At 39.0% G+C, this 13,166-nt stretch overlaps 1 protein-coding gene across 2 annotated transcripts in view; it reads right to left on the bottom strand.

Annotated features, from left to right (window-relative positions):
- LOC140482875 (apoptosis-stimulating of p53 protein 2-like) overlaps positions 1–13,166 on the bottom strand; it is a 170,914-nt gene that overhangs the window by 59,471 nt on the left and 98,277 nt on the right. For both annotated transcript variants that reach the window (XM_072580598.1, XM_072580597.1), the window contains exons 5-6: positions 11,048–11,149; positions 2,942–3,113 (exon numbers count right to left, since the gene is read on the bottom strand). In XM_072580598.1, coding sequence (XP_072436699.1) covers positions 2,942–3,113; positions 11,048–11,149 — 274 coding nt within the window. The remainder of the gene's footprint in view (positions 1–2,941; positions 3,114–11,047; positions 11,150–13,166) is intronic.

Genomic DNA, 13,166 nt, shown 5'->3' with positions numbered 1-13,166 from the left:
TGGAAGAAAATATTAAGCCATTCAGGATTTGACATCATGTGGGCAATTAGAAAGAATAGCAGAGTGTTGGATTTAGTTACGAAAATTCAGTTATCAGCTGCCATCAGTACATCTGATTCCTTACCTGAGGTATATATCACCAAGGATTTAACAGATTTGAGTAAAAGGTTGAACAAGGATGGTTGTAGAAATTGGTGCTGAAATGCACAAGTGTGCGAGGAAAGATCCAATTGAGGACTTTCAGCAATTGCAATAGGACATGTGGGAGTGGGCTACTGCACCAGTATGTCCCAGTGCTATTATTGACATGATGGAATTGGACATCAGGAAGTACTGGTGAAAGAAGGTGTACAGTACACGTAGTTGTGAAGCAACAATGTATTAAAGGACATTAAAGAGAAAATGAAAATAAAGTCGGTTAAGATGATAACAGAAAAAAGGCAAAGTGACAATTTTTACTATATGAACAAACAGTTGATGCACATATTGAAGTGGACCGAATCCATTCTCGGCAATATGGATAGGCTGTTAACTGTCAAGAGGAGCAGTTAGACATCATAAGCAAAGTGGTTGTGTTATGTGAAGCAGTCTGTTGTTGTCCTTGATCTCCAGAACAGTCTGTGCATAACACTCTCTGAGCTGCGCAGTTGCTCCAAGGTTCTGTGCATGCCAATTGGCATGCCAGAGCATTAACCTCTGGTTTTACAAGTCAATACCACGCGTGGACCTCTGAGGTCTGTGCAGTGAAAAACCAAAATTGGAGGGAGCACTGCCTTTAGGTTAGGGGAAGGTTCAAATGTCACTGCAACTACTAGCTGCAAGAATTCATTTATTCACAACAAATTGGAAAAACAAATAGGACAGCTATGGAGATTATGTATAAGTAATCTTGAGGCCTTGTAAATTTTTACTGGAATATGATGAGAACACTCATTTAGCAAGCTTGTTCTTAAATTTTCTATTTAAAGAATTATGGATTGCAAATAATCAAATCACTCATTTCAAACGAATCAAAAGTAACATTACAAAAAGGCATCCATGTTCCAAATTCTTTTCCAAGAACCTATTTAAATGCAAACTGTATTACCTCAAGAGTGAAAGGTAAAGGCTTCATTGTGGAATTAGTGACCAAGAAATAATACTTACTGTTAAAATACTTATAGCTACCAGGTATCAAACAAAACAGAATATAATGTATTAAACACAAAGAACAGGCAAAAACTTTGAAGACAACAGAAAGAACTGCATATCACATAAAACTGATTGCTTTGAATGTTGATTGATCAGCAGCTTACAGTATTTTCAATTTTTGTTTTAAAAATTGATAAAATCGTGCTTTTACAGCCCTCATTTTAGCTTGAATTGACTTTCGGTGGTCTCAAAATTAAGTGTAGCTCCCCTATCTAGACAGATGACTTGTATAGCTGAAAAATGTGTTGTTGGAAAAGCGCAGCACATCAGGCAGCATCCAAGGAGCAGGAGAATCAACATTTCGGGCATAAGCCCTTCTTCAGGAATGAGGAGGGTGTGCCAAGCAGGCTAAGATAAAAGGTAGGGAGGAGGGACTTGGGGGAGGGGCGTTGGGAATGCAATAGGTGGAAGGAGGTTAAGGTGAGGGTGATATGCTGGAGAGAGGGGGTGGGGGCGGAGAGGTCGGGAAGAAGATTGCAGGTCAAGAAGGCGGTGCTGAATCCGTGGGTTGGGACTGAGGTAAGGTGGGGGGAGGGGAAATGAGAAAACTGGAGAAATCTGCATTCATCCCTTGAGGTTGGAGGGTTCCTAGGTGGAAGATGAGGCGCTCTTCCCCCAGGCGTCGTGTTCCCATGGTCTGGCGATGGAGGCGGCCAAGGACCTGCATGTCCTTGGTGGAGTGGGAGGGGGAGGGGGAGCTAAAGTGTTCAGCCACAGGGCGGCTGGGTTGGTTGGTGCAGGTGTCCCAGAGGTGTTCTCTGAAACGTTCCGCATGTAGGCGGCCTGTCTCCCCATTTAGAGGAGGTCACATCGGGTGCAGCGGATGTAGTAAATGGTGTGTATGGAGGTGCAGGTGAATTTGTGATGGATATGGAAGGATCCTTTGGGGCCTTGGAGGGAAGTGGGGGGGGGGGGGGGGAAGGTGTGGGCACAAGTTTTGCTTTTCTTGTGGTTGCAGGGGAAGGTGCCGGGAGTGGAGGTTGGGTTGGTGGGGGGCGTGGACCTGACGAGGAAGTCGCGGAGGGAGTGGTCTTTCCGGAACGCTGATAGGGGAGGGGAGGGAAATACATCCTTCGTGGTGGGGTCTGTTTTGAGGTGGCGGAAATGATGTATCTGGAGGTTGGTGGGGTGATAGGTGAGGACCAGTGGGGTTCTGTCTTGGTGGCGATTGGAAGGGTGGGGTTCAAGGGCAGAGGAGCGGGAAGTGGAGGAGATGCGGTGGAGAGCATAGTCAACCATGTCTGAGGGGAAATTGCGGTCTTTGAAGGAGGCAGCCATCTGGATTGTTCGGTATTGGAATTGGCCCTTCTGGGACTTGTATATCTCAACACAGCAAAATCCCAGAAATAAACTCACTGATCTCCCAAACTAAAACTTAGCGGAGCACAAATAAAATGAATTAAGAATTGAAAAAAGGAACACTGCTTACAAGAACTCTCAAGTTCAGTAATAGTGGTTTAACTAGACATCACATTTCAAAATATTGTTTTAGATTAATTCTTTATTCAAGGCGAAGGATTCTGAGAAAGATTCTAAGGCTCAGCAAATGAAAAACAAAGTTAGAGCAATTTTTATTAAGTTTAAGAAATATGGGAAGAAGATGCAATTCCTGATGTGAAACTGAAGCCACTAAAATATGCTCATTTTTATTCTGCGTTTTCAAATGCAGGTCACAAGGAAATTGAAGGCTGCTATGATACAAGTTTTAAAAAAATTTGACAAGTGGGAAGTCTTCATAATTATGACTTACCCAGCTTTCCATTGCTAAGTCGATTTTGTTCCACTTGCCCTTTAAGAGACCTTACGTTCTTTAATTTGGCTTCCTGGCACTCAGCAATCTCACGAAGCTTTTGTAGCTTCTCTTGCTCTGCTGCCTGTTGCTCGCGATGGTCCTGCTGTTTCAAGTATCTCAGGTGTTGTTCCTAAAAATCCAGTGTGGAAAGGAAAGAAAATAAACAGCTATTGCACACAACCAGCAAAAATATTAGACTTGCACTTGGGAGGCAAACTTATGCAACAAAACACTTGATATAAGAACTTCAAACTGCTATGTCAAACAGCCTCCTCCTTCCCTGACAGAAGATAATTTAAGCTCAAAGGAGGATTCAAGAACTAAGAACACATGAAATAGGAGGGATGGATTATATGGTGTCAAGACTGTTCTGCCATTTAAGTTCATCAGAACAGATTTCAGGCTTCAATTCCACTTGCTTACCTGTTCTTCATATCCTTCAACTCTTTGAGACTGAAAAATGCATCAATCTCATCTTTCAAAGCACTCCATGATGGTATATCCACAACATTATGGAGTAGAAAATTACTGACAACCAAACCCTTTGAGTGTAGACATTTCTCATCTCAGTTCACAATTCTCCTGATCCAGAGACTGCTCCCACATGTTTTAGATTTCTCAAGCAACAGAAACAATCTCTCAGCATTTACCCCATCAAGCCCTTTTAGAATTATGCCAGTTTCAACTAGATTACTCTCATCCTTCTAAACTCCTCAGCCTATTCTCTCAGGACGATGCCCTCTACACATGGATTATTTTAACAACCTTGTATTACATATTATAGAAAACAATAAAATTTGGAAATGACTATTGCTGCTAATGACAGACACTAAATTCATTCATTAAGCATTTTTCTTTAACACATGATTTAAACGTATCAGGTGTTCATCCACGGATATCAGTAATAATACTTTCCAGGTTGCAATGCAGTTACCACACAATTGCAATGCAAGTCACTTGCAAAGTTAATCTGTAATCTGTCAATAAACCCAGATTCTTTTTGGTATCAAAAGATTATTATAAACACAGGAATGAAATTTGGAAAAAAATGCTCTCTTGGCAGAAAACAACACTGAAGGACTTGAATGATAAGGAACAATTTAATTCGAGACACTGATGTATTTTTCAAACTGTATTGTAAAGGTAGCATTAGTATAGCACCCTCTATCAGACAAATTGCACAACTTCAACAAACTAAAAAGATGTTAGTATTTAAAATGTAACCAACCAGAACTTTAAGATCATCAAAGTTTGTAGATGACAAACTTTGAAAGTATTGTGACCAGTGTGGAGGATCACATAGATTTCAAACAAGAACAGAGAGGCTGATAGAATGGGGAAACACATGGAGATGAAATTTAATGCAAAAATTGTGTAAAATGATAGATGCTGCTAGGAAGAATGACAAAGACAATTCTAAAGAGGTTTCTGAAGAGTATTATATAAATATTGATAACAAGGCTAACAAAGTAGTTAGGGAGACATAAGGGACCTGGCTTTTATAAATAGAGACAAAGTGTATAAAAGCAACTAAGTTGAAAATTAAATCCACTAAATATTGTAAATAAACTTTTACAAAATACCAGTTCAGCCTCAATTCAACGCTCATAACAAATTCTGGACATCACACTTTAAGGAGGACGTGAAGGCACCAGAAAGAACGCAAAAAATGTTTTAAGAATGATTCTAGGAATGATGGGACTTAACTACATGCATGAATTGGCGACACTGGGGCTACTCTCCTTAAAGAAGGGAAAACTGGAAGAAAATTTGATAAAACTGTTCAAAATAATGAGGGAAAACGACAGACCCAGATGGGCAGCAACTGTTCCTGTTGCTGGAAGGGCTGATAACCATAGCTATCAAGTTAATGTGATCAGTAAAGATCTACAGCTGATATGAACACAACTCTTACTTTAATGCAATCAGAGCTTAGAATCAGGAATGCATTGGTTGAGATTGCAGTGGTGCCATATTCAATTGTGACATCCAGAAGGGAAATGGATTAATTACCTGAAGAGAAAAAAAAATTGCAGGTCTACAAAGAAAAGCCAGAGAATTAAGATTAATGGAGAGAGGACGAGCATGAACACAACTGGTCAACTGGCCTCCTCCCAAGCTATAACCATTTTACGATTGTATGGATTTCAGAACACTAAAACTGTATCATTTTAAGAAGTGTTCTAAAAAGAACGTTGAAAAGCAAAAATTCAAACCCTCAATCACACAGTGGAGTCACACTGATTGATTATTCAGCCTCAATTCTAATCATGCAACAAATGACACAAACAATTTGGGAGTTTTTAAACCATCCCAAGATTCCCTGACTGTTCTTTCTTCCTTTTATCTAACTTTTTTAAAAAGTGTGAATATTCAATAACATCTGTTGCACCAAACGTCTCAAAAAAGTTTCTTCTTCACAACAGATTACATGCGACAGTTCTTATATGGGTAATTGCAACAGCCAAGACTATTGGCAGTAGCTATCTACTGAATAATGTCAAAAGGTGCTCGAAAATCTATTTGATTGGACCACTGTGATTCCTTCCTCAGAGAACCTTAGATAGCACTGTAATTTTGAATGATGAGGAATCACTGAAGGTCAAATCTTTTATGATTAAAGATAGATAGGAATGTGGAACTGTTTTATTTCTCAACAAATTATTATTTTTAATCCAATTCTCAATTATTCAATTTAATTATTAGGTGGAGAAATGGCAGAAGTTGGTATTATTCTTAGGACAGAGAAGGTGAGGGGACATTTAACTGAAGTATTTAAAATTACGAAATGTGTTGAAAGAATAAATAAGGAAGCTACTTTTGGTTCCCAATCCTCCCTCTAGTAAAAGAAAACACAGTTAAGGCAATTGTGGCCTATAGTGTAGCGCTGGAAAAGCATAGCAGGTCAAGCAGCATCCAATGAGCAGGAAAATCGATGTTTTGAGCGTAAGCCCTTCATCAGGAAACCAACGTCGAATCTCTTGCTCCGTGGATGCTGTGCTTTTCCAGCACTACACTCTCGACTCTGATGTCCGGCATCTGCTGACCTCATTTTGTCCGAGTTAAGGTGACTGGCCAAGCAATGAAAAGGTTGAGGAAATGCTTAAAAATATAAACATTGTGTTATGTCCTGAAAGGATCTGGAAGCAGATGTGATAGAAACTTTCCAAAAAGGCATTTGACACATTCTTGATTGGGAACATTTGCCTGCTGATAACAATTTTGGATAGCAACACATCACTATCTGCACATAAAGAATGTGTTTTGCTGGATATTTTGACAAAACGTATGCTGTTTATTAAGAACTAAAAATTAATTCAGAATAATACAGACTAGGAGGAGATCTTGGCGCCTGGGCCAGGTTTTTGAAATGGGAAAGCCACTGTAAGTCTGAGGATTAAAGAATAAAATTTGAGACAAATCAGCAGTGGTAGTTTAAGTTTTACAACAGCCACCTCACACTTGAACCTGAAACATAATAAAGCATCTGACGGACCTTGGAGTACTATGTACAGTTCTGTACATGGGAAGGATGTTATTAAATTAAAGGCGGCTTAGAAAATATTTACCAGGATAAGATTGGGACATTTTTCCACTGGAATGAAGGAGGTTGAGATGCAACCTGATAGGAGGTTTATAAAATCACGAGGGGTTCAGATAAAGTGAAGAGTAAAGATCTTTTTCCTGTGATACAGGAGTTTAAAACTTGGGGGCATATGTTTAAGGTGAGAGGATAAAGATTTAAAAGGGACCTGAGTGGCAACATTTTCATAAAGGATGGTTCATATGTGGAATGAACTGCCAGAGGAAGTGGTAAATGCAAGTACAGTTACAACCATTTAAAAGACATATGGACAGGTAAGTGAATAGGAAATGTTTAGAAAGATATGGACCAAATGCAGGCAAATAGGGCTAGTGTAGTTTGGGAAACTTGGTTAGCATACATCAGTTGGTGTGAAGGGTCTGTTTCCATGCTGTATAACTCTATAGCTCTATGAACTTCACAGAAGCATTATAAAGGAAAACAAAAGGCACCAAACCACATAAGGAGGTATTAATCGGGATTTTACGAGGTGATAGTGGAAAGTCCACCAGGCAGAAAGTCAGATGCAAGCCTGTCTCCTTGAGTTCTCAAAACCATAACTCAATTTTGTGTTGCTCATGCATTCAACTGCTTGCATTCAAGGCTTCAATCCCTTTAACACAGCATACTCCACCTCCATGAGTTGTCAATCAACTGGAGGGACAGCAGTGACAATGAAACAGATCTGTAATGTAAACAAGTGGGAGTTTTCAGCATGGTGGGAACAGTCTTTCAGTGGGTGCAGACAAACTTGGGCCAGATGGTTCTCGACCACAGGATCCCCATATCAACCTGTGTCTCCAGGCCAGTTTTCACAAGGCAGAATCTCACTTATGAGCCCCAAGTGGCCGAAGAGCAGGCAGGCTGCCAGGTACTTTTCACATCACTGCTAAAATACCAACAAAAACAAATGTCCCCCGGCTCACCGCTCGGCACAAGCCTATTTCAGGCGCGGGAGACATATATTAGCCGTTATTAGGTCACATTACTCAAATCTTGGTTTAAAAGACAGATCTTAATAAGAACTTAAAGCACGTAAATCAAGCGAGAGAGACAGGAAGGTACAGGGAAGAATTTCAGAGCTCAGGACTGCAGCAATTGAAGTCGCAGAGATCAAAAGAGGAAGTAGTAAAACAACAACACACAACAGGCCAGAATTAGATGAGCACAAATGGTTTGCAACAATGTGGGACTTAGGGTCTTTACAGAAATACAGAGAGATGAGGCTATGAATGATTTGAAAACAAGACTGAAAGTATTATAATTAAGAATGCATTTGACTGGGATCCAAAATCAGTCAATAAGCAGAGGTGAACGGTGAACATCTAAGTGTGAAACACAGGCAGACGAGTTTGGATGCTCTCACATTTGTGGAGGGTAAACTGGATTATCAGATCAGGGTATGTTGGAATTGCCAAGTCAAAAGCAAAGAAGACATGGATAACAAGATGAGCTGAAACAGGGATGAAGTTGGACAATGCTGTCAGGTGGACATTGGGTGCCTTGACCTTGGCAGAAATGATGAGGTCAGGAGACATATCAAGATCAAATATAACACAAGGGGCTCTTTTGGTTCAATGGCAATATTCTTTCTTTTGAACCAGAAAGTCTGGGTTCAAATCACAACTGCCCTAGAAATGTATAATAACATCTCTGAACAGGTTGATTATGAAACATCATCTATGATGCAAAATTATTAACAGATTGGTTTAAACACAGAGTCATGGAGTTCACAGACATGGAACAGAATATGAAGCAGGGATCAAAGGAAATAGTTTCAGTTTTACCAATGTTTAAAGGGAAATTTTTGATCATCCCATACTGCATGCTGGATAAGAAGTCTAGTAACTGAACAACAGCATAGAAAGCAAGAGTTGAGACAGAGAATTAAATCTCAATGCCATCTATGTACCTATGAAAATTACCATTAAGCTTTCCAAGTGATCTTGCCAAGGGACAGCGAGCAGATGAGAAATAGTAGGGGGTTGAGGATTGGTCCTTTATGCGCACTAGATATAACAGTGCTAAATCAAGAAGAGAAGCCATTGCAAATGATGATCTTTGGTAATTAGAGAGGTAGGAATGGAACTGAGTGACAGCTGTACCACACAGTAATGACAGCCAAGAGGCACTGAAGCAAGATGGTGTCAAAGGGTACAGACAGGTCAAAGAGTAGAAGAAAGGTTTACCCATGTCAAAGCCACATGGGATCGTAACAGCTTTGGAACTGTTGTGGTACTGTGGGGGATGGTATGCTGAAATCTGATGTGAAGAATTCAGATATGGTGTTCTGGAAAAGATGGGGATAAATTTAAGAACATAAGTAGGAGTAGACCATAGGACCTGTTGAGCCAGTTCCACCATTTAATATGGCTGACTTTCGATTTCCCCTCCACTTTCCTGCTTGCTTCTCAATAAGGATGCAACAACATATGTTAGGTATTTTATAGAGTCGAGAAAGAAAAAGCGAGATACACAGAACGATAAATAGAAGGTCAAGGCAGAACAACCAATATGTAACAACGTGTTTATTAAATGATACCAGAAAAAGAGCCCCTAAGAAATAGTGATTTAGCATTCAGTGTGATTAAGAAGAATTTGGGTTGGGAACAACTGTGCTCAGCTTAAAGAAGGGCAATTACAAAGAAATTAGGACAGAACAAGCAGGTGTGAACTGGGACAGGAATAAAGACAGTTGAGGAACAATGACAGATGTTTAACAAAATAGTTCACGGCTCACAGCAAAAATACATTGCAGCAAGGAAGGAGAATTTTAGCAAAGGGAGAAATTAACTGGAGTTTATCAGTTAAGTAAAGGATAGGATTTTATTAAAATAAAATCATACAATGTGCTAAAGATTAGTGGTAAACCAGAGAATTTTGCAAGTTTTAGAAAGCCACAGAAGACAACCAAAAAAAGGAGAATATAAATTTTGACAGTCAACTTGCAAGTAAATGGAGAAAGACTGCAGAACAAAACTACAGAATAGAGGGATTCTTGAGACACCTTGCCAATGAATCACAAAATATTATCACCCAAGTTTGGCAGGTAATAGGGAAGGAAAATGGAATGTTGGCCTTTATTTCAGAAGGAATGGAGTATCTAAGCAAGAAGATTTTGCTGCAACAGTCAAACCACAACTAGAATATTGAACAGTTTTGCTCCACTAATTTAATGAAAGATATATTCTGATTTGAGATAGTTCAGATAAGGTTCACAATGCTGATACCAGGTGTGGATTGTCTTATGAGGAGTGATCAAGTAGATTGGGGCTCCACATTTTGAATATAGTAGATTGAAAGGCTACCTTATTGTAATATAAAGGATTCTGAGGGAACTTGATATGGAGAGTGTCTTGGATCAGAGGCATAATCTCAGAATAAGGTTACTGCATATTTAACACAGAGATTCGGGTAATTTCTTCTCTCAGAGGGTAGTAGAGTCTCTGGAATTACTTTACAGCAGAGGGCTGTTAAGACTTGGCCGTTAAGTATATTTAAGTTTGAGACAGACATATTTTTGACCAGTAAGAGAATTAAGGCAAATTGAGTTGAGGATTCTCAGATTAACTATGATCTAATTGAATGGTAGAGCAGACTTGATGATCTGAAATGGCTTACTCCAATGTCTTACAGTCCAATGATAGAAGAAGCTGCAGGAACAACAGCAGTGAAAAAAATAAACATTTTTACACTTGAAGCAAAGATATTGAAATCACCTATGACACAGGTCAAGGAAAAAGTGGATGCCTATGGAATAAGGGAAATAGGTTCAGGGCAGAATGAGAATCACAATATTTTACATGAGGCCAGGTATGAAGAGGAAAATGAATAGTCAAGGTGCCAAAAAGTATACATCCAAAGGCAACAGAACTGAAATCCAACCAATATAGACAAGAGAAGAAAATTTGAATGCTGTCGTCATAGTAACGTATCAAGTCAAAACTAGGTACGTTTCCACATGGAAGTGAGGCAAAGGAATACAAGAAATGTACTGTATATACAGAGTAACACTTGATCTCGTAGAAATTGATCCCCTATTTTTGGCCAAACAATCTAGAATTTTCCATATATCTCGTGTACAAGTCAACCCTAGTTCTCCATAGTTAACAGATCAACGTTTATGAGTCAGTGCGCTGGCCATCAAGTTCTGCTCCAGCTTTCCAGTCTGCCAGTTGTTCTGCTCTGCTCCCGGTCTTCCAGTTCGCTGGCTGTCGTGTTCTGCTCTCAGATTTCAGAATTACCACAATTCGTAGATTTTCTTTATTCGTTTAGAGATCAATTGGGTTTCTGCTAAATGATACGGTATGAATTGTGACAGGCAAGAATTTCAGCCTCAAAAATAGTATCCATGTAGTAGTCAACCCCATAAATCTAACTTTATAAAGTAATCAAAAAAATTCAAATATTACTCATCCATATATGGTAGTTGTTTTGGACAGTTCTCACCTTGCTTTAAAATAATGATTATGTACGTGTACCTTTGTCGCCAAAAGTTGCTGCTGGGAATCAATCTGCTGTTGCTGCCGAGTTGCCATCTCCTGTAGCTCCGCAAGCGTCATATCCATGCGTGGCCCACTGACCTGCAAAGCATAAAGGAAGTTGTGCCTTAAGTCAGAATTCCAACTTTGTTCAGCGTAGATTTTAACAAGGCTAACAACAGCACTCTCAACTCATTAACTTTAACCACTTAGTTATTAACTTTCATTTTCTTATCAATAATTCCTGTTTGTAGTCCAGCATGGAAACAGACCTTTTGTCCAACCAGTCCATGCTGTCCATAATCCCAAACTAAACTACTTCCACTTGCCTGCACTTGGCCCAAAGACATCCATATGTTTCTTATTCATATTCTTATACACATGTCTTTTAAACATTTTAACTGTACCCTCACCCACAACTTGCTCTGGAAATTCATTCTATAAATGAACTACTCTGTGTAAACAAAAATGCACGTCAAGTCTTTTTTAAATCTTTCTCCTCCCAACTTAAAAACTGACCCCTCGCCTTGAAACCTCCCATCCGAGGGAAAAAAGACCTTGCATTCACCCTCCTTTATATACCTCACGATTTTATAAACCTCTCTAAGGTCATCCCTCAACTCCTACGCTTCAGTGAAAAACGTCCCAGCCTCTTCTTGTAACTGAAACTCTCCATTCCTTGCAACTTCCTGGTAAATCTTTTCTCAACCCGCTCCAGCTTAATAATATCCTTCCTGTAAAATGGATAGAGTACTCCAGAAAAGGCCTCGCCAACATCCTGTACAAACTCAACATGATGTCCTAACTTCGATAATCAAAAGGTGTGAGCAATGAAGGCAAGTGTGCTAAATGCCTGAATTAACTCTGTCTACACAAAACTCAAATAATGATGTACCTGAAACCTTAGGTCTCTCTGTTCTACAACATCCAAGGCCCTACTTTGCTTTCTACATTTCTTACTTTTATAACAGGGAAGCATCATGCACCACTTCTCATCTTTTTGCAGCTTTTTAGGAGATGAAGAAATCCATTAACAAGCATGCTCACAGATAGTGGATTTGTTGCATAATCTGCTGTATTTCATTAGTTTAATAAATGCACTTATTCATATTCCTTTATGAGCAAAGGATTATTACCCTATCTTTTTTGAGAATTGAACTCTGCAATTTTTAAATATAAACTTCAAACTGATTTGACTGTCTTTCTTCTTAGGAAACAGAAATCTTTGTTTTCAAACATTGCTCTCCACATAAACTTTGAGGGGTGCAATGACCTCCCCTTCTAGTATTTTTGTTCTCTTTTCTTCAATTGATTCATTATCTCTGTGAGTAAACATTTTATGAAATTACTTTATAACCATGAAACTGGAGTCACCTGGCAAAGCCATATATGCTCATTCATGGGCCATTCACCATTGATCTATCAGCTTATTTTCAATGCAAAGTCTATGGCTTCTATATCATTTCAAAACTCCAATGGCTTGAATTTTTCAAAAGTTTAGTTGGTAACTTATTGATATTTTTGTCATCACTCTTTGGAATGAACTGCAAAGTCTGGATATAGTGTGGATGCAGAAATCCTCAAATTATGGCTAATCACTCTCTGCTTTATATCCTCCCCACCACCAGTAATCAATTAAATAAGCCGATTTGGCAAGAACTTCCCCTTTCTCAGTCTTTTATCTCTGTTATAATCCCATCAAAAGCACATTTCATTTGATCAGGCAAAACTTTCCAATTTTATTTCACATTTTCAATCTGATTCATTGCTAACAGATTTAATCCTGAAAATGTCATGTTTGTGGCATCTTGTTAAATGTCTCCATATTGATTAATTATTAGATAATTTTAAAGCAAAATCTAAAATATTTTTGCTTTACAATTTCTATTACAATATTTTAGCCTGCATTTTGACCAATGTGCACGTTGCAATTTTTGTGGAGTTGAAGTGCCCATCAGCCATGATTAAATGATGGAATGGACTCGGTGGACTCGATGGGCTGAATGGTCTTACTTCCACTCCTATGTCTTATGCAATTTTTAAGTCACTCTAGAAAATCTTTTAAAAGCAATTGGTTTTATTTCATTTCTTGTTTGGTTCTTTAATGTGACTGGCTGCT

The sequence above is a fragment of the Chiloscyllium punctatum genome, chromosome 11 (genome assembly GCF_047496795.1).
Source record: "Chiloscyllium punctatum isolate Juve2018m chromosome 11, sChiPun1.3, whole genome shotgun sequence".
NCBI lineage: Eukaryota > Metazoa > Chordata > Chondrichthyes > Orectolobiformes > Hemiscylliidae > Chiloscyllium > Chiloscyllium punctatum.
This window is presented reverse-complemented; position numbering and strand designations above follow the sequence as displayed.